This window comes from Plectropomus leopardus, chromosome 10 (genome assembly GCF_008729295.1).
Source record: "Plectropomus leopardus isolate mb chromosome 10, YSFRI_Pleo_2.0, whole genome shotgun sequence".
In the NCBI taxonomy this organism is placed as follows: domain Eukaryota; kingdom Metazoa; phylum Chordata; class Actinopteri; order Perciformes; family Serranidae; genus Plectropomus; species Plectropomus leopardus.
In genome coordinates this window covers 26,537,754-26,559,643 of record NC_056472.1, presented here as the reverse complement: position 1 = coordinate 26,559,643, position 21,890 = coordinate 26,537,754, and the positions used below count along the sequence as shown (strand labels likewise).

Genomic DNA, 21,890 nt, shown 5'->3' with positions numbered 1-21,890 from the left:
ATATTAAATCATAAAATACCACTACAGCTCCCTCCTGAATTAACATTGGAGCTGGTTTATTAAAATAAATGAACAAATACAGAGCAAGACATTATTTACATCAAACTAACAGCTAAAAGTTATCAGCGTGTGCTGTATTGTTATTTATTAAAGAAATAAGATAATATTTACAGATATTATGATATGTCATAACTGACGCGTCGCCCTGATGTTTACATGCTGAAGTCTGCAGGAACTAAACGGGACACTGTCTGTCTGTCACCGCCGCCAGGGGCGGGACTAAACGCTGAGTGACGCTCGAGAATAACCAATCACAGACGTTGTAATTTGGCCGGTCAGCCAATCAGGTTGGAGCTAGGCTGTCCGGCAACTTGACTGTGAGAGCTGTGAGAAAAGAAAGAGGGTTTTCCACGTTGAAAAATGTTTGAATTATATTTATTGGACAGCTTTCGGATTTTAAATAACACGTGAATGAACGTGAAGGAAGGATGAATCACTGTGAGGACGGTAAGTTTGAAAAGTTTGGTGGGCGCGGCGGTGGAGCTGTCTGTTTACCTGTCAGTCATCTTTGTGACACACCACAGAGCTACTTCAGGAAACTAACTGACGTTTGAGTTTTTAGGAAAATATGTGTTAGTTAGCAGTGTCTTAGGAAAGCACAGTGTTGTCGTTTACTTGTCTCTAAAACCCTTATGAGGCTAAAAGCGTCTACTCTGCCGGAGTGTCCTTGAGCAACCCTTTAAATCCCCTGTCAGCTCCTCCCTGAGGACAGGAAACATGCGACACATCATTCTCATGCATGCATGCAGCAGAAACCCGTCTGACTGCACATACATCCCTGTATACTCTCTCTTTCTACAGCTGTTAGGGCTCATATTTAGACACACTTTTGGTTGCACTGTGTCTGAAGCTCGGGGTCGGAAGATTATCGGCCTGGCCAATTATTGGAGCCGATATTTGGCATTTTGCAGATTATTTGTATCAGCATTTTTGGAGAACCTTTTAGTTTCTCAAACCTCAGGGAGCTATTTTTATCAAATCATTTTATTAATTTAAAATTTTAGTTGTAAAAAAAAGTTGCTGGGAACTTGCTGTATATGTTTAAAGTCTCACTTTTTATTAAACATTTGCTAAAGGCATTTAAACACAGTTTTGTGCTGTTATATTCCAAATATTTTAAATATTGACAGAAAGATTTTCATTTTTATTGTAAATGTATGTCGGTTCCAAATGTCTGCAGTGTGTGTTATTATCTAACAATAACCGATATTGGTATTGTCCCTGAAAAACCAACATTGGGCGAGGTCAATCTGAAACATCTCCTGTTTGAACCCTGCTTCATCATACTGTTTTTCCAGATGCGGAAACACACACCTGAGCCTTGTGTAAAGATCTGAGGAGGAGATGATACCTGAGCCCTCAGCTGCAGCTGCATCCAGAGTCTCTGAGCAGAAGTAAGAAAGTGACAGTGGCGGATAAAGTACTCAGATCTGTTACTTAAGTATTAGGAACAATATATATTTTTTATGAAGTTACTGTAAGTGTTGGTTGTTAACCATTACTGTATGGCACATTTTACATGCTTTTCATTCTGCATTTTTTGATAAATTTTGTCCGTGTTCATGCATATGGCATACATTTTGGCAAGATTGTGTATTTTTGTTAAATCTTGGAATTTCCAGTTCAGCTCCCACAATAAGTCTAAAATACACTGTGTGGACAGAATTGTTACATCTATACTGTTAAGTGCAAAAAATGCACAATTGAGACCCAGTAAAACTGCAGTTTTTTAACCTGATTACATAATTTTTACCATATTTGGCATATAGAGAAAATACATGCTATTTCCACTGGGTGCACTGTCACAGTCAGTGTTGATGCAAATCATTGACATGTCCCAGACTGTGATAATAACAATAAAAATGTACTTTGCATGTAGTATATTGAAAATAATTTGACAAAAACCTTGCATAAATGGTTAAATGTTAAAAATAAATTAAGTGATATTTCTGATTAGGACTGATGCTGGTTAAAAACTCAATGAAAGTAGAAAATACTAATGAAGAAAATATTAATTCATAATATTTTGTAAAGCTTAATTTTGAAAAGCACATTTTGTGCTCTGAGCAACAAAAGTCTGTGTAATATTAAAGCGGGCCCTAAGGGTTAATAAGCTTGGCATGTTTTGAATGTTAAATCAAAGTAACTACAGCAGTAGCATAAAGTGGATATACTTAAAGTGCAACTACCTCAAAATTTTACACACTGTAAGTACAGTACATGAGTACATTGTGAATTCATATTTTTTGACTTCCCAGTAATAACTCTCATGATGAGGCGAACTCTTCAGAGGCTGTCAATCATTCAGAGGACGAGTCGGGGAACGAGAACAGACAAAAGAGTGTGGTAGGTGTTTTTTGGGATTCCTCCAAAAACAGTCTAAAAGCAAAAGTTACAGAACAGAAGAAGAGCAGCAGTTCAACAGCAGTGTGATGATACACACACATAATGCATGCAAGGCCTTTTAAAGTACATTTTATTTTCACATCTTGCCTTTTTTCCAGAGGACATTTGGACATGTTACAGTAAAATGAGCACAGGTGAAAATAATGTAATGAATGACGACTGAATTACATTTAGCAGCTTCAGTTTTGGGGTCCTGTTATTGTGCGTGCCAGCTTACATTCACGCTGACATGAATAACTGGGAAACTTAACAGAGCCGTCGTTAACATCATCAGTAACACCTGTGCTTCTCCTGCTGTGAGAAGTCCAAATGGCTCCTGTGAGAAAAGCCAAAATAATGTATTGATTGGCTATTTTAAAAACTTAGAACATTAGTTAACTGTCTTTGAAGAATAATTTAATAATTCCTGTCATATTTCTAAAAAAATGCTGCATGCTTTTCTTCATTATATATGATAGTAAACTGAAAATCTTTTAATTATTTTAAGAAGTCATTTTAGGATGTGTAAATTATCTTTCGGCGTTTTCCGGTATTTCATGGACAAAACGCTTAATTGTGTAGTTGAGAGAATAATTGGCATATTCATTAATTATATAAATAAAAGCCAAAAAACAGGAGAGCTTCTTGAAACTAGTAATAGAATAAAAAAGACAGTGCTCTTTGGTGAAGGGCGTGAATTAATTTAGAAAAAAAACAGGAAGGAGCCATGGCAGGGAAAACAGTTAAAATGCCTTTATTGCATCGGCAGGTTCTTAAAGTAGAGCACGACTAAAAACGATTAATTCTTTGACGAGTTTTGGCGTCCGGCCTTCTTTAGGAAGTTACAGACAAACCTGTAATGACACAAAGGGTAATTAAAACAACAGGTGTAAGCATTCAGAAATAAATTCAATAAAGGCATTTTAACTTTTTTCCTAAAGACGAGTGCCTTGAATCCTTCCTGTTTTTTTCTAAAGTTGTTCTGTTCTTGTTGAAAAAGCAAAACCATCCTTTTAATTATTAATGAAAGATAATAAAATAGACACCATGTGTTTAAAGCTGGTTCACCGAAGTGTGATGAGGCTCGTTAGCACCCAGCTGGAGGAGGGAAGGCTCCGGTGTCTGCCTGCAAAACGTGTATTTGCCCTGTTTAGGACACACTGGTATAATGTGTAAACTCTAATATTTTCTGTCTTATTTTACGAAAACCCACAGAGACGTAGAAAAAGGCCTCACGAGGGCTCCGAGAATGTCAAACGCAAAAGTGCCAAAGCGAGTCGCAGTGGTGTCGGCAGAGCAGGAGGCAGCCACGGTAAACAGAGACACGTGGAGGCCGTCACCCTGTTCGAGGTGGTCACCATGGGCCGGAGCGCCATGCAGGTGAGATGAGCTAACACTCAGCTGTGATATATTTACTTGTATGTGTGTGAGAAAGGATGCAAACAATGTTTACACAACTGTTTACAAAAGCAAGAATGAGCCCAAAATATACTCAGTGAATAGAACAGAATACATTATTGTCGTTGCATAAATGTACAATGAAATTTCAATGCATCTTCTCTAAGTGGTAGACAGTAAAAAGATCACAACACACAAGGCTGCATAGTGGCATCATGACAAAAACCTGGTAATTAAAGGGTTAAAATTCTGAAAATTAATGAAAATTTGCTATTTATGATTAGTACTGATGTTGGCTAAAAAATAAACTCAATGAAAGTAAAAAAAAAAAGATGTATAATAATAATAATGTATAATTGTAATTGGATATGAGCAATACAGGTGTGTAGAATATTAAAGCGGGCCCTTAAGGGTTAATGAATTTTAAGATAAATCTGTTTTTATGTGTTACATTAACACACACTGGACTGGATTTCTGTACACTGCACACTGTAGGTCAACTGAATTATTTAGACTTAAGATATTTGCACTGTAACTATACTTATGAAAAATCTCCAAAACTAAAAATCTCCATTGCTCCTTTTGTACATACATTTTGTGTTTTTTATATTCATTTTTTTCATGTTATATATTTAAATGTTATTTTGTGTTTTTTAATCTCCTTTTATGTCCTATTCTATTTAAATTCACTATTTTTATTCTTCCTTTATGGTTAATTGTTTTACACCAAAACACCAAGTCACATTCCTTGTGTGTGTAAATGTTCTTAAATAAAACCGGATTCTGATTCTGATTCTTCTGATTCAGTGATGAGGTAATCAGGAGTAATCTCATTATTGGAGTGTTAATTAATAATTAATAATCAATCACTTTAAACACACTAATTGACTGTTGTGTGTCTGAGCAGGCGGTGATTGATGATTGGATCGAGGCTTATGTGACGGACAGAGACTCTTCTCTCCTCGATCTCATCAGCTTCTTCATCCAGTGCTCTGGGTGCAAAGGCAAGCGCGTGCCCACACACACACAAACACACACACACACACACACACACACACACACACACACGTACTACACATGGTACACACGGTCAGGTGTATGTTTCTCTCCTGTCTCTCAGGTGTGGTCACAGCAGAGATGTGTCAGAGCAAAGAGGACAATGAGGTCATGAGTAAGATGGTGGAGGAGCTGGATGAGGTACGACATCATTTCGTTTTCTACTGTTTTGTTTTCTTTTAAAAAAAAAATCTCTTTTAAATAACTCGTTGAACCAAGACTGTTTGATTTTGTGTGTTTCAGGTCGCTGGTCTGCAGTATAAGAAGTTTTTGGCCTTTCCGTGGATCCTCACAGTCACGTGGCCCATGGACACGGTCAGCACCTCACTGTTTAATGTATTTGTGTCTCGACTTTTGCTGCCCTTCAAAGTGTTTTCTGTCTCTCCGTGTCTTTCCCTCCCCGCTCTGCAGGACAGTGTGGAGTATCCTCTGATTCAGTCCGGACCGTACGGCCGCTGGTTCCACTCTGAGTTCTGCGACTTTGTGTCGGTGCTGGTGGCTCAGTGTCAGCACAGTGTCATATTCGACAGTTACCTGATGAACACCCTCATCTCGCTGCTCACAGAGCTGTCGGACTCTTACGTACGGGCTTTCAGACACACCTGCACGCTCGCAGGTAAGAAACAGAAGACGCAAACACATACGTGAATGAATTCAGTAAACTAATCTGTGCTTTGTGGGTTTGATAACTGATAAGCGGTGAAGCTGCTGAGCTCTCTGGTGGCCGTGGCTCTGAGTCTGAGCGTCGGCATTGAGAACAGTCAGAAACTGTACGAGGTGCAGAAGAGGAAGACGATGAGACAGAAAAGCACTCTGCAACATGAGAGGATACAGAAGAAGATCACAGAGGTAAGACCAGTGTGTCTTTGTTTAGGATTTTTTGTCCATGTAAAAAAAAAATAATAAAATAAAATATATATAAGAGATATGAAAAGAACTCTTTAAAATTATTTCCACTAAGGTGTGTCTCTGAAAAGAGAGACCAGCTTTCACACTTTTTTCAATAAAAGCGTGGAATGATAAATTCTAGTTGACAAAGGATATTTTCTATAATTTTAAAGTTGATTTACGACCCTTTTTTTTTAAACCTTTTATTCACCATTTAGTGCTTACATATAACAAAATACAAAGTCAAACATAGCGATGATATTAGATTGGATAAAGTAAGAAAGCAACAAGGATATTGAACATAGAGACACTTAAAAACAAAGAAAAGAAAAACAACGAATAAATGAACAAATAGGTTGATTTGGTTTAGTTACATTTTATGTAATAGTTTTCCTTCTGCTCCCTTCCTCTCCCTCTCCCCAGTTGTTTTTACATTTATATCTGTTGTGGCATCAGCTCTAACTGTTGTTATTATTGTGTGTATATTGTGATATACTTTTGTTGTATGTTCGCAATTTCATGTAATTAAATTTATCTTTGCTGCGTGTGAACAACATCTGACTCACTGTGTTTCCTCCGTTTCCCTTCAAGCTGCAGGAGAAGAGGGCGGAGATAGAGAGCATGATGGACGCCATCTTTAAAGGAGTTTTTCTGAAAAGATATCGGTAAATGTGTGTTTCTCTGACGCTGTTGGTTTCAGCATAACTTTCAATGTGTATTATCTTATTGAGTGTGGAGCTGATTTGTGTGTGTGCAGTGACGTGCTTCCAGAAATCCGCTCCATCTGCATGGAGGAGTTGGGTTTGTGGATGAAGCTCTACAGCTCTGCTTTTCTGAATGATAGCTACCTCAAGTACGTGGGCTGGATGATGCACGACAAGGTAAACGACCACAAGCGTGATGCAGCATAATGTGATGTGAAATAACACAAAGATAGTCTGCTGTGAAACTGGTGACTGCAGCTAGAAATCAACTCTTATAAGATTAAAAACAAGATGCATATGTTTTACATAAAAAAATTGACTATGCTCTGGCATGCATCTCATGTTTTAGATACCAGATGTGCGTCTCAAGTGTGTGTTAGGTCTTCAGGGTTTGTATGGAGATCCTCCACTGCTCCCGAAACTGGACCTGTTCACCAGCCGCTTCAAGGTAAAAGATTCTGCTGAAAGACGTATTTCACTGCTGGAAAGATGGCTTTTTAATAAAACTTTGCCGTCTCTGTAGTAGAAAAACACAAATACATTTGAAAGTGGTGCTGCATGACCAAAGAAAAAGAGAAAAGGGACACTTTTGCTTAAGAAGTTGAAAGTGCATAATTTCTTTCAAAAACACGGGAAAAAACGCAATGAGCAACAAAAGAATAAATGACCCCAAAATTAGAAGTACAAGAAAATTATCTGAAAATGTAAAAAAAAAGTTTAAAAAAGAAGGAGATGACCAGGAAGAAGTTTTAAAAATATAGTAATTCTGTTGCATGATTTTATGTTGATCAAAGTTTTTCGGCCTCTGTTTTCACTGTGCAGGAAGCAGTATTGCACCCACTTCCTGTTCACAAGTGTTTTCTGTTACAGCTAAACAGGCATTAAAATATATTTTTAAGAACATTTAAGGCGAGAAATAGGCAGTGCAGAAAACATAATCTTGATTTATATTCCATCAGCACTGCGTAGTTGTACCATTTGATTGGATTTTGGTTCAATTGTGAGGGAGAGAGAGGGGTGGGTCTGTCTCTTAATGCTCTCTTTGTCTCAGCGGTGGCGGCATAAGTGGCGGGCAATACGACAATGCAGAAGTACTGCTTGTAGTTCGAGCAGCAGCCATGAGATCATTAGTGTGTCATCTGGGGGAAGGAGGGATATCTAGGCACTGGTTAGATGGAGGTCCGTTTACCGCAGTTCATTTACACATACTATCCACCTGTTACACAGCTGGTCAAAAATAGGCGAAGTATCCCTTTAAATCTGCATTAACAGATTATAGCTAACAGGAGTCAAAAAAACATGCTTGTTCATGGGTTCAGGCTGTAACATCTACTGTTGGTGTCCCAGGACCGGATGATCTCGATGACTCTGGATAAGGACAACGAAGTGGCGGTGCAGACCATGAAACTACTGCTTCTCATCTCCAAGTGAGTTTGTTTGTCATTTTCTAATCATCTGTAATGTTTTCCTGATATTTTTCTTTGCATCAAACTACGTGTTCCTCCTCAGAACATCTGACGATATCCTCAGTCCAGAGGACTACGAGCAGCTGCTCCAATTTGTTTACTCATCACAGCGACCTCTGGCGGCCACTGCAGGGGAGCTGCTCTTCTCCCGGTACGTTCATCTCGCCACTTGAGGAAAACAAACAAACAAAACAAAAAAAACTCCTCAAACAAACTGTTATTTAACTTCTCCCTGCATGTTGCTGCTCTCTGTCAGGCTTCTCAACACTGTAGCCCCTGCATCTGATACTCAGGATGAAACAAATGAGGAGGAGGCTCAAAAACAACAAACATCTGCCAGACTGAAGGCTCTGCTGCAGTTCTACCAGGAGTCTGAGGTGAAAATACTCCAGCTGTCTCTGTTCAAGGCAAAGAAAGTAATCTGTTTGTCTTCCACATGGGCGTACTGACACGTCTGTCTGCGTACGCTTGCAGCTGCACAAGCATGTGGCGTACCTGGTGGACAGTCTGTGGGACTGTGGTGGAGCTCTGCTGAAGGACTGGCCCACACTCACGTCTATTCTGCTGCAGGACTCCTCCTCACACTGTTCAGGTAACTGTGATGTGTGTGTTAGGCATGCACGATATCTCATTTTTATGCTGTATCTAATATGTTCATATATAACAACTCATTTGGCTGACACTGATATCAATTTATCCAATTTTTACCCCCACCTGGTTTTAGTGATCATTAAGTCTCTGCTGTAGTGGAACTAACGTCATATTATACGTAGTCTTATTGTAACGCCCCAGCAGATTGAGACATAAAATACAATGATTTTAAAGGTATGTAATATACTGTATATTTATTGTAAAATAAGAAAAATACTTCAATTTAGGGTTGATGTTCACTTTGTCAATTAAAAAAAGGAAAAAGAGTTTGTGATATCGGCAGAAATCAGCATGTTGGCCGATCAGAATATTGAATTTTAAAGGAAGTATCTGCCAATACCGATGACATGCCGTTATATTATCGTGCATCCTTAGTGTGTGTGTTTGTGTATCTGCAGGCAGAAGTTTAGTAAAGTGTCTTTAAAATTGTCAGACCACTAAAAGTTTAGTTTGACTAATAATTTTGTTGATTTGGTTAAAATAGTTTGTCTTGTATTAAGGACAAAGTGGTCGTTGAATGGAGCGCTTATGATAGTGAGCAGTAAAGCATATTTGTGAATATTATTGTGATGCTCCATATTATTGTAAAATAATGGGAAAATGTGTTTGTCAACCAGCACCCTATATATTCTTGTCTATTGGATGCTTAAAAACACGAGTGTTTCAGTGCATATGTAAAAGCCCGAAGCGAAAACAGCTTTTCAAATATTTTTCCGAAGATTTTGTGCCTGTTTTGTATCCATGTGAGTTTAAGAGCATCTATGAGCCAAAACAGTATTATGTTTTGTAACAAATCTGTATTTTTATTTCAGTGTAATTGTAATATTTTTAAGAAATGCAGAGCACAGTGTATCTTCGTTTATACTTTTATAGATTTTTTAAGCTTTTTTTTGTATACAACATCTGCTTCTCATTAAGTAGATTTAGCCTCTAACAGACTCACATGCTTTGGTTGCAGTAAAGTACGTTTCCACCACAAAACACTGTGACTAAATAATATCCGAACACCTAACTGTATCTTATAAAATAAAGTCTCAGTTCATCTGCAGGTGAGATATTGTGTTTGTGTATGTGTGCAGGTCTCACTCCAGCTGAAGAAGCGGTGCTGGTGGAGATCCTGGTGGCGTCGGTGCGTCAGGCTGCAGAGGGACCAGCGCTGGCAGGAAGGAGCGGAGCCAAGAAGGTCATTGAGAGATCCATTCCTATTTATGAGTAGAGAAGTATTAAAATCTTTTACGTAAACGTTAACAATGCAGGTTAGTGTTTGTAAATGCCTGCCAGCGAAAAGAAAAGCCAACCCCAGATTCACTCATCACATCTCGCTATATTTGCCCTTTTTCAGCATTGTGTCTCTTAGATGCATGCTGCATACGGTCCTGCACGTGGTCGCTACATTTTTATTAAGCCACGACCTTACCTGAGCACTGTGGGGGGGCACACGCCCAGAAACGCCCCAAACACAGAAAATAAGAAGAAAATGAGAAAATACAAGCAGAGGACAGAGTTGCTGCAACAAATACACCACTGTGGGTCTTAAGTGATGAGGCATTACTTCTGCATGAGACTATGCATTGTTTTTTTGGGGGGTGGGGATCTTGCATAGTATATCTTTAAGTGAAAGTATAATAAAACATGTAAAAGCACTCCACTTGGGGCACCTGGTGGCTCGGTGGTAGCTGCAGATTCGATACCGGCCTTGACGCTTTGCTGCATGTCATTCCCTCTCTCTCTCCCCATCTCCTGCTAAACCTGTCCTAAAAATCCCCAAAATAATCTTAAATTTTTTTTAAAAAAAGCACACCACTACAGGTAGATGCCCTGCATTCAAAATTCTACTAAAATAAAACTATATAAGCAAATCAGCTCAATATACTTAAAAAGGCAAAAATATTAAACTATATTTCAATAAGAAAAGTCTGTTTGTCTTGACGTTTCAGGTAATGAACGCCAGAGAAAAGAAAATTCATATTGATGACTGTACGAAACTCACTGATCATCTGCTCGTGGTGCTTCCCAAGTTACTGTCCAAGGTATTTATTTATTCCACACGTCAACAGTAATAATTGTTTCATTTATCAGCATTCAGATCTCTGTTCTGCACAATTAGACTCTGGGCTTTACAGTGTGATAATGTCTCTGCTGTTTGTGTAGTTTTCAGGTAGTTGTGACATTGTTGCCTCCCTGATGAGGATTCCTCAGTACTTCCTCCCAGAGTGTCCTGAAGCTGAAAACACACGGGTCTGCACCCTGAGCTTTCAACTTGCATAAATATCATTAGAGAGATAATAGAGAGACATAGTTTCTTCACATTTTGATAAGTGTTTTTGTCACTATTAAAACTGTAGTATCAGAGCCTGAAAAAAAAACAAAACATTAAACATGATATTTCCATTGAATAATGATTATTAAGGCGATACCACAGTTTTGAATAGTTAAATTGAATGGTTTATTATAGATTAATTATGAAAATAAAGGTTAAATGCCAGAAGACTGAACTGGACGAGGTTTTAATTATGGAATAATTTTAGCAAATTTGAGTTGAGACAACTTCTTTATCCAGAGAACATATTGGGTTTTTTTTGGCTATATGTACTGTTTATACTTTTATTAGATCATTCAGCTTGTAGTCTATCATTTTGTTCAAAATCCAAAAATATAAAGATGTCCTAAAACAGAAATGATGACATAAAAAAGAGAGAAGCAGGAAATTGTCACGTCTGAGTGCCTGTGACGAGCATTTTTAATTATTAATAAATCGATGTAATTAATTAAATATGTCATCAGCTAATGTGTTAATTAAGTAATTGTTTTAGCATTTATCTGCATTAACTGCTATTAGTTGTTGAGTATGGTCACAAAATAGTCACCAGCCGTGTTCTCGTTCCCTCCTCTCAGGCGTTATCCTCCCTGATGGCGGAGTTGGGAGCGGCTCTGGACCGACACTCGAGTCCCGCTGTTCTGGAGGCTGCAGCCCGCACCTACCTCAGTCTGTGTGGCGAGGAGACGGCCTGGAGCTCCGAGGCCCGAGCCGCCAGAGACTTTTTGGTGCAGCGCTGGGTGGATCAGCTGACAGCACTGCTGGGAGCCTCGCAGAAGGTGAGCGGCTCCGTCACTCTGCAGAGCCAAAAGTACAAGGATGTATGCGTGTGTGTTTGGAACCTGTGGGTGTTATTTTGTCTCAGTTATTTATTCAAGAAAGTCATAATCGTATTTAGTTGCAAGGACATTTGGAAAAAAAACTCGTGTCAGGTGTACAAATCGCAAATATTAATTATTTTAGCTGAGGAAATGATTAAAACTTAAGAAAACTACATTGCTTATGAATTATCTATTCACCTAGACACTTATGAGTTAGCAGATGGAGAAATCACACTTTTTTTTCTTTGTCCCTTATTACTTTTTGTTTAATTATTTAATTTTACTTATTCCTTCATTATCATTATAATGATCATCCATTTTTTTTAAATCCATTTTTTTTTCTCAGTATCTTTTACTTATTCTTACTTATTTATTTACAGACTTATTTCTTCTTTTTTAATCCAGATTTTTTTCTCACTATCTTTTACTTAGTTTTATTTATTTGTTTATTTACTTGCTTACTTGCTTACTTACTTACTTGTACACCCCCCCCCCCCCCTTTTCTCTTTTTTTTTTTTTTTTTTTTTCTTTTTTTTTTGTTTTTTTGTCTTTTATGTTTTTATCTTGTTTTATGACACTTATGTTGTATTGTAGAGTTGTAAACTTCTCGGTATCACATGACCTGTCAGGTGACCTGTTCATGATAGTTAAGTGTCTCTGTACTTTGTCATGTCTGAGGAAGGGCTAATGCCCGAAACGTCACACGTGTGGAAGTAATCGAGTACATTTTTATGGGAGCATGCACTAGTGTGCTGACTTTATTTGTTCTTTCACAGAAATCACGGCTGTGCCAAAAAAAAATAACATGGTCTACAACACTTAAAATTCTCATTTCTGATTGTCCCAACCCCACTTTCATCTGTGATTTTATTGGTCTTTATCATTTTGTTTCAAAAGTCTGTGAAGCTCCCACATATATTTTCTCTGCCAGCTTTTCTTTTTGTAATATGTTAGTTTTTCCAAAAAGATTTCCTATTTCTCTGTTGTAGGGTGAGAGTCCGAGTTTCTCAGCTGACGAGGAGAAAACTGCAGAAATTTTAGCCACGCTAAAGAAACTCCGAGCTTTCCACAAGTAAGATTTAAGTCCCTGGGTAAGATTTTGGAGCCCACAGTATTCTGCCAGTGATGTATATTTATTGGCTGCTGATAATCTGTTTCTGTTCGTGTTTTGTTAGCTGTCACAACCTCCTCGGGTGGAACCTGTTTGAGCTGCTGTCTCCTCTCCTGTCAGTGCAGAGCGGCGAGGGAGCAGTGCCGCCCGAGGTACCAACACTGCCTCTTTAAAACCAAGTTTTTTGGTCTTGTTTATCCAGCGTTGTTCTTTTTCTAAGTGTCCTATGTTTCTCTCTTGATTTCCGTGTGAAGGTGCTGCTGGAGGTCCTGCAGCTTCTGTCCTTCTGCATGCTCTGGTCTCTCAACACCAGCACTGAAACGTTAACCTCCAGAGTGAGTTACGTCTGATTTACTTTGAAGGCATTAAGATGACGCTTGTACCATCAGTGGGTGTGTAATATATGCAACATAATATAATTAAAAATTGGAGGAAGTGTTTGCATCCTCTTCAGTAGCATAACCATTAAATGTTATAAAAGCTAATAACATTTAAAATTGTGTTATTTGAACAAAAAGTAAATATAATTTGTTAAAGAGCTTTGATTTTGGAGCGTGCCTGCGGAGACATGACAATGTTTCAACTAATGTTTTAAAAAAATTTGCGGTGTGTTTTGAATTAGTGACCCGTGTAAATGCATAAAAATCAATCTTTTGTCACTTTCTGATTGATTTTACTGCATTATTGATTGATAAATGGTCTGTTTGTTATAAGCAAACAGCACAATAGCCCTCATACAGACAGCGAGAGCTGAAATGATTAATCAGTTAATTGATAAGTTGATTACTGACTATTTTGATAATTGATTCACTGTTTAGGCAATCTTTAAACTTAAAATTTCAGTTTCATGTAAGCGTTTTTCAGTATTTTGCATTTGTATTGTTTTTTTGCATTTCATTTAAAGTGTCTTTGAGTTCTTAGAAAGTGCTATTTAAGTCCTATATATTATTATTATCATTATTGTATTATTGTTGTTAGAATTATTAAGAATTTCTGCATAATTGTAGCCTGTTCTCCTTCAGAAAGCTTGTTCATGGACTAAATTTATATGTATTTATACATATTTGTTGGAACAATGCTGCACAATTTCTCTCTTATCAGTGTGTCCTGTGTGTGTGTGTGTGTGTGTGTGTGTGTCTTAGGACAAAGCTATGTCTCAGAGACTCCAGCTGCGTCTTTTCTGTGAGAGGGGTCATCACTGTCTCTCCCACTCAGACCACAGAGTGCAGCAGCAGGTAAACTGGTTTTTTATCATTAACTTTTACTCTTTCTTCTCGCCTTTGTTACTTCCTCTCTACTTTTCCACGACAGGCGTTTCTGGGTGTGTGTGACGTTCTGACAGCTCATTCCTACCAGCTTCACGTGTGGGATCCCACCTGCTTCGGTCCGCTGCTCTACACACCCAGTCCCAAACTGCAGAGGGCGCTGTTGACCTTTGTATGCACGCACGTCTTTGTCGGACCGGAGTGTGACAGCCAGAGCAGTGGTGAGACGCCAGGTATTTTACATGAATTATGTTTGTGCAAATGTTTTTTGCTTATTGTTACTTCACTCGGATGTTTGAGCTTCAGTGTGCAGCGTGATGAACACTGCTGAGGTTTTATAATCTCCTGATACAAAAGTTTGATTGGATACAGTCAGATGGCTGAGAGAACAGCTGCTTATGTCAGTGTCGACTGATTTTTTGGTGCTGATACGTGTGCCGATTATTAGTAGTTATTGAAACTGATATTCAATATTTGGAACTGATATGCATTTACAATAAAAATGAAAATATTTGTCGAAATTAAGAATTTGGAATACAACAAACAAATATAACACAAAACTTTAAGTGGTTTTAGCAAATGTTTAATCAAAACTGAAACATCATAAACAGCCATTTCCCAGCAACTTTTTTTTAAATGAAGTTCAGTTAAAATTTAACTAAAAAAATGAATTAATAAAAATAGCTCCCTGAGGTTTTACAAAGAAAAAGTTCTTCCCATGCTGACACTTTCTTTGCATGTATTGCAGACTGCCTTCCCCGGTATTGATTGAGTGTAATACGCACACTTTTTTATTTAATAAATTGTATTGGCGATTTTTAAAATAAAACACTGATAATTGGCAAAATGCCAAATATCGGCTCTGATGATCAGCCAGGCCGATAATCTGTCGACCCCTAATTTATGTTTGAGTGGTCTTTCATACTTTTAGGTTAAAAATTCCCTTTATATATCATAATAATTAAATAAAATTATAATATATAAGTTTGTTGACTGAACTCCTGGATTGCTGCAGTTTTTCTGACACAAGGCTTTGCCCAGACTCAACATATGTATTTGACGAGGAGTTTGTTTTTGCACATGGACAACAAAATGCTGTGCAATGGTTCAATCAGATTAACAACTGAAAGGGCAGAAAGAGACAAAGATCCATCTGAGCAACAGTTGAATAAAAATAGAAGAAATAACCACAAAATGTGTGCAGATTTAAACAGCTCCTGGCTCCTGTATGAAACGCACAATAATGCAGATAATAATGAAGGAATGAGGAATAAACAGGTGTGTTTTTTTTAGCAAAAGCATCAGGATCAAATTTTTTTGTGATTTTTGTATAATTACTATATTATTAATCTCCTGTTAAAATGGCATCATGAGGAGTGCAGTATGACTTGTTGAAGCCATGAAACTTAAAGTTTCAGTTGGGATTTGCCTGTCTTTTCTCGGAACTTGAGTGCAAAGACTCGAAAATTACTCGACTTGCAAAACAGCGACTTGGTCTCAATGGTTAACGACACAAAAAATGCAAAAAAAGGTGATTTAATTACTCTGCAAATATGAATGTAGTTGTGCTACCGACCTACTGGTTTAATTACATGTAGATCACTATTCTCCAACACTGCAGCTACCATATAAGGTTTCTTAATCGCAAGTTGATGATACATTTGAATTTGTTTTTCACTCTCTGGTTGTAATAGATAAACTGTTCAGATTTATTTAGCATATTTTGTGACATTTGCATTCTCACACAGCTGCATTGTAATGTGTGTGTATAATGTTTGACACAGACTGCAGCACTGACACAGTAGATGGCACTCTCACCCTGCAGGAGCGTAGTATCTCTCTCTGTGGCAACTGTGCTCTGAGTGAAGCATTGATTGAGTGCAGCAGCTCTCCGTGGTAAAAACATGCAGATATTAAATGCATGGCCACACATTTGGCTTAATAACTCACTGCAGAGCTGCCCGCTGAATGTAAACGGGCTCTGATTTCCAACCTGACCCGACAATTGACCCTTAATTACAAAGGAAGCCCTGTTAATATCCTCCGACTGAAACTGGCGGCACTAATTTGTACGAGAGCACGTTAGACTTTGTTATGCAAAGCGATGCAGCTTGTAAGCTGATGACGGCAGTGTGTGCTCCCAGCCGCTCCGAAATGAGAAAAAAAAGATTGACATGTTTGAAATACGTAGTCCGTAAAGTCCTGCAGGTAAACTTATGAATCCACTCATGGCTGACTGCAACTAAAACATTTTATTGTCTTTACAATAACTTCACAGACATATTACATCCAAATATGGGGATAGTCCAGAGAAGTCAATAGCGGTCCGGGTGGGAATCTCTTAAATGTTCAACCAAATACAATACAGGATTATTGGTTTTTGAACATGTAATAAAAAGCTATTGTTTTATTGGATTTGCCTGGTAACGTTTTTGTTATATAGACAGTGTTTTCTATTAGCTGCTGGATCAGAGATCACTCAGAGGGCAAGGGCACTGAGTTAAATCATAAAATCAGGGCAATCTCTCTCCGTGAGAAAATTCCATTAACTCTGGCTCACCTCTGAGCCTATTTTATTAGCCTCGTGAAAGATTGAAGCCACATGGTGTCACAACCATAACTCTAGTCTTATGTTATCTTTGATTTCCACCTGCTAAAGCCATTGTCCTCAAACTAACTAAAACACTCGGCTTTGTTCCTTTTTTCTTTCCTGTTATATGATTTCTCATGATTAATCACTCTCTTCCCGTTTTCTCAAACCACTTCACATCCAACCACATGCTCCAACTCCGTCTGGATCCTTCAGTCGGTGAAAACTCAGAGCTGGAGCGGCTGGAGGACCTTCACAGACGCAGAAATCTGCTGGCGGCCTTTTGCAAACTGATAGTGCACGGGGTGCTGGAGATGAGCATGGCAGCTGAGGTCTTCATGTACTACATGAAGGTAAAGGTTAAGTCCTTAAAGGAACAGTTTGACATTTTGGGAAACAGGTTTCTCGGCTTCCCTGCCAAAAGTTAGATAAGAAGGTTGATGCCACTCTCATGTCTGTAGGGTGTAAGTATGAAGGCAAGGCAGCTTTATTTGTATAGCACATTTCATACAGCAGGGCAATTCAAAGTGCTTTACAGAGCAATAAAATCTAAAAAAAAATAATAAAGGATACAGATTTACAATTAAAGAGTACTGAGATAGGATTCATTACTAAATTATTATAATAAATAACAAAAATAGCTATTAAAATAGCAAAAGCAAAGATAAGATAATTTAAAATGATATAAAATACAGTTTTAAAAAATGAAGGAACAGCCAACAGCTGGTTTGCTTAGCTTAGCATGAAGACATGAAACAGCAGGAAACCGTTCGCCTGGCTCTGTCCAAAGGTAACAAAATCTGCATACCGACAAAATAGAAGAAATATGGCGTCATAAAACCTCAACCTGTTTTCACACAGTTTTGTACTGATTAAACACACAATATATAAACATGTTGAAGGGATTTGGGAAAAACAGGAAGGAACCAAGGCACACATCTTTAGGAAAAAAGTTAAAATGCCTTTTTTTCATTCAGTTTTCTTGTGCTCCTTTGAGACGCCTTTTACAAGCTATTTGAATCTTAGGATATGGCAAGAAATATCCCACATATTGCAAGAAATTAGCAAAAATTGACATTATAATTACCTAGAAATTAATTTTAAATAAGAGGGAAGGATTATCGGATTATTATCCCAAAAAGAAAAGGACAAATGTCCAGAAAATTATAAATATTATTATTTATATTTCAAATTATGGTAGATAAAAAATAGAATAAAATGTATTAAATAATCTTGTATATATTTTTTTTCATTGTCAGCACTTTCTAGGTCAGTTTATTTATTTTTATTTATTTATTTAAACTTTTTTTATGCTTATTTTCAGTTACATTTTTTTGAAACTTTTTAATTTTTTTTTTTTTTTGCAAATGTTGGGGCCATGTGTTGTGCCTTCTCCCCATATTTTTGAAAGAAATCAAACCAATTTGTTCCAGTTTTAAAGGGTTAATGCTTGTGTGCTACAGGAGCTAATTTCTCTCTTTTTCCGCAGTACCACAACGACTTTGGAGACATCATCAAGGAGACGATGTACAGGACCAGACAGATCGATAAGATAGAGAGCTCTCGTACTCTCGTGCTCTGTTTGCAGCAGGTAGAATCGCTTCATTCATCCTAAAAAAATGCACCTCAGCTACAAAATCGGCAAGCTGCTGACGCATTCTTGTCGTCTCTCCTCAGCTGTTTGTTCGTCTGAGGCGAGAGCAGGAGAGCGGCGGCAGGGCTCACCCAGGAATCCAGACCTTCACGAGCATCAAAGAGCTCGCCAGGCGGTTTGCCCTCACCTTCGGGGACCTCGTCAAGTTTCGTGAGTGCGTCGTCATGATCCACAGGTCAGCACAGGCTCTTGTTTCCCACTTGTTGATTTGCTTTTTGGCAGATTTTTGTGCCTAAAGTTTGTGTTAATACGAGCAGGAACGGCATCGAGTTTGTGTTCCAAGAGTTCAGTCAGACCCCAGAAACACCGACGCCACCGTACCTCTCCTACCTGACCATCCTCAGCGAGTTCTCCAGCAAACTCCTCAAACCAGACAAGAAAACAGTGTAAGCGGCACATCAAACATTCAGGGTTATTTTTTGTCAGTTTTTATTGGATTTTCATTTGACAGCTTATCTGTATGCAGTATACATTGGAAATGAATGAGTATAAATGTGAGGATAACCTGCCCCTTCACCCCACCCACCACCCAGCCGAACCCTCCCGAACATCCCACACCTGAGTCCAAATTTTAAGATGATTAATTTGGCAAGGATTACAGAAGAGACACATACAATATTGCACAATAATCACGGAAAGATGAGTTAAAAAAGCAGTAAGAGAGAGAGAGAAAAAACAAATAGTTAATAGAATAATAATTTAAATATAATATATAATGTGTAGATACATTTAAATAAATAATAGTAAGATATAATTGAGAATTAAAAAAAACAAGCAATGAGAAAAAAAAATCAATTATTTCTTATTCAGTGGTGCTTGTAAAGTCTCAAATACTCTAAAAAGGGGGTCTAGATTGTTCTTAAATTTTGCAAGGAGCCTTCAAGAGTGTATCTGATTATGTCAAGTTTTAGGAAATATATAATATATAATAAATATATATAAATATATTGTCTCTAATCCATCCAGTGAAGCGAGGAGAGGTGCTTGAACAGCAAATTTGCCCTCGCAGGAGCACGTTTCAGGTCAAAGTCCAAATATACAGATGAAAGGTTGCGTGTGCATTTTTTTTTTTTTAAACATTGTAAAGGAAGCACCGACATTCAGGGTCATTAACACGTTTTTCTAAACCCTGCTTTCTGAAAGTCTCGTTCTTGTCCGCGCAGGTTCTCCTACCTGCAGAAACACACAGCGGAGCACATCATTGACCTCAGGGAGGAGTGCTGGCAGCCGCTCATCTACTATCGGGCTTCTCTGTTGGCTGCAGCTGAAGCAGAAGACGCTGCGTCCTACGTTAGCTCTGACAGGAAGCCCAATCGCTCTCCTTTCTCCAAACAAAAACTAGAAGGTGTGATACTAAACAACAAAATTAAGCACAGAATTAAAAAGTACCAGCTGCATCATGTGTGTATCTTTTTTTATTTATTTATTTGTTTTAGGGAGCAAGTCCCCCTGCCCGTTCAGCCCCGTTGACTCCAAAGTTGGGAAAGCTCACAGATCCAGCTTCAGTCCAAGGTGAAGCACTCTTACTCTTCATAAACACGGCAAATCGTCTCCACCTCGCTCGTGCTAATAACCCCATCTAACCTCTCAGCCAACAGGAAAAGACGGCCGACACGGACCCGTTTTCTGTCCTGTGGAAGCTCCCGCAAAGAAATTAAACATCGAGGGATCCGTGCTCAGCGCCGGCGGCGAGGCGAACGACGACACTGTGGAAGTTGAGCTGTAACGGTTATGAGGATGTTGGAGGAGGACTGGCGCTTCTGTTTGACCTCACACTGGACGTCACAAACTTTGAGTGAGACGTTTTACTTTCCTGTGTCTTCTCCGTTCTGATGTGTCCCTGCGTCCTGTTCATACAGGTTTGCTGAAAATGCAGTACGTTATGTTTCGTATGAGGATGTAGTTTTAAAGGATAATATTTTTCTTTTTGTCGACAAATCTCATGAAAAGACAGATCAAGAATTTACACTAAAAATACCACAATTACGTGTGCCAAATCTGTTATATCTTATTCCTCTCTGCCATAAAACAAAGTATTAAAAACAAACTAAAAACCGACAGATCCTAGCAGTAAAGTTAACCAGAAGACAGTAAAAATTTAAAGGTAACCAATGTCTGTGGGAGCAACGCTGATCCTGCAGCAAAGTGGGTCTTTATTCATATATAGCAAAAGCAGCCATGTGTATAAATTTAGTAGTTTGCGTAACTTCAAACTGCTAATTTAGTAATAACTTCTATCACCGTCCAGCCTGTCCAGGTAACGAGTATAACTGTAAAACGTCCCCTAGTACAAATAAAAATAAATAAAATAAGTTTTCACCCTTTGAGGCAAATTGGCTTGATTTATTTCAAAAACATGTGAAGAAGGAAATGAGCAACAAAAGCAATTACCCTAAAAATTAGCAAGAAATTAGTGAAAAAATACAAGAAAATGACCTGAAACTTCACAAAAAATTAAACAAAAATCCAAATGAACATACAAACAGTTGTGAATATTTAAAAAAAAAAGGTAATAATTTTATTGAAATAATTTTAGATATGTCATTATGATTATTTTTATATATTATTTGGGAAAATTTCCCCATCATTTATTTAAAAAAAAGGAAAAAAATCTCTCTCTATATATATTGCAATTTGTGGGACATTTCTTACCAAGTTACTCATTGTCTTTTTTCCCATGTTTTTAGAAATCAGGCTTCAAAGGGTTAATATGTGTCTGAAAATAGTTCCCAACAAATGCACTTTTTCTCCTATTGAGTGTAATAAATAACTGATAGTTTTTTTTTTTTTTTTTTTAAAAAGCTTAAACTATGTACAGTATTAGTGATATCTTTTTAGTTTTAACATTTTAGGTAAAAAATTAATGGAAATTAGAGTTTTTTTTTCATGGGATTTGTCAACAGACAGAAAAACTATAGGATAACACTAACCTAAATCTTCATATAATGTCAGATTAAGCTCAAATATATTTTATTCAAAGACCTCATCATTTGAGGACCAAGTACTTCAGTATGTGTACAGCTTTCCCCCCTAATGTTCATTTCCATGTTGTACTTGACAAAAGATCCATCTTTTAATTTTACTGTTGGATCACACTCAGGTCCAGGATTTTTTTTTATTATCAATATTAAGAAATCTGCTTTATTATCACGCCTGCCACTTTATTATTGCTCCTTATAGGAAATGGTTGGGTTTAAGTTTGCCAAAAACTATTTATGTATTATTGTAAATTAATTTCAATTAAAAAAAATTAAGCAAGCACATTTCTCCAAGCTGTAATATTTTCATAATGTGAATTTCTACAAATGCATTTATATCTTGTCCCACTTAAAACCCATGAAGACATTTAACAAGGCGGATAACTTTTTTTTTTTTTAAAAAAGTATTTCACTGCATTGAAACATTTGTATTTATGTTTGTATGCAGCAGCAGCAGCTCACAAAAACATTGTGGTCTGTGCTAGTTAGCTGTCAGACATCTATAATAAGCTCATCAAAACCAGCTTTTAAAAGATCAAATTAAAC

At 37.6% G+C, this 21,890-nt stretch overlaps 1 protein-coding gene across 1 annotated transcript; it reads left to right on the top strand.

The window, feature by feature from the left end:
• The first annotated feature begins 376 nt into the window (after window positions 1-376).
• Window positions 377-20,728, top strand: si:ch211-269e2.1 (cohesin subunit SA-2). The gene is given in 33 exon segments (XM_042494886.1): window positions 377-507; window positions 1,359-1,454; window positions 2,319-2,406; window positions 3,661-3,825; window positions 4,751-4,847; window positions 4,964-5,040; window positions 5,143-5,214; window positions 5,311-5,515; window positions 5,597-5,748; window positions 6,379-6,452; window positions 6,545-6,668; window positions 6,841-6,939; window positions 7,839-7,918; window positions 8,001-8,108; window positions 8,214-8,334; window positions 8,432-8,549; window positions 9,688-9,791; window positions 10,546-10,638; window positions 10,760-10,846; window positions 11,504-11,704; window positions 12,736-12,818; window positions 12,922-13,009; window positions 13,112-13,192; window positions 14,000-14,092; window positions 14,169-14,343; window positions 16,929-17,065; window positions 18,202-18,303; window positions 18,390-18,541; window positions 18,624-18,752; window positions 19,530-19,711; window positions 19,803-19,878; window positions 19,958-19,992; window positions 19,995-20,728. Coding segments are annotated over 32 exon segments (3,546 nt in total). The 5' UTR covers window positions 377-507; window positions 1,359-1,404; the 3' UTR covers window positions 20,093-20,728.
• Window positions 20,729-21,890: the final 1,162 nt, after the last annotated feature.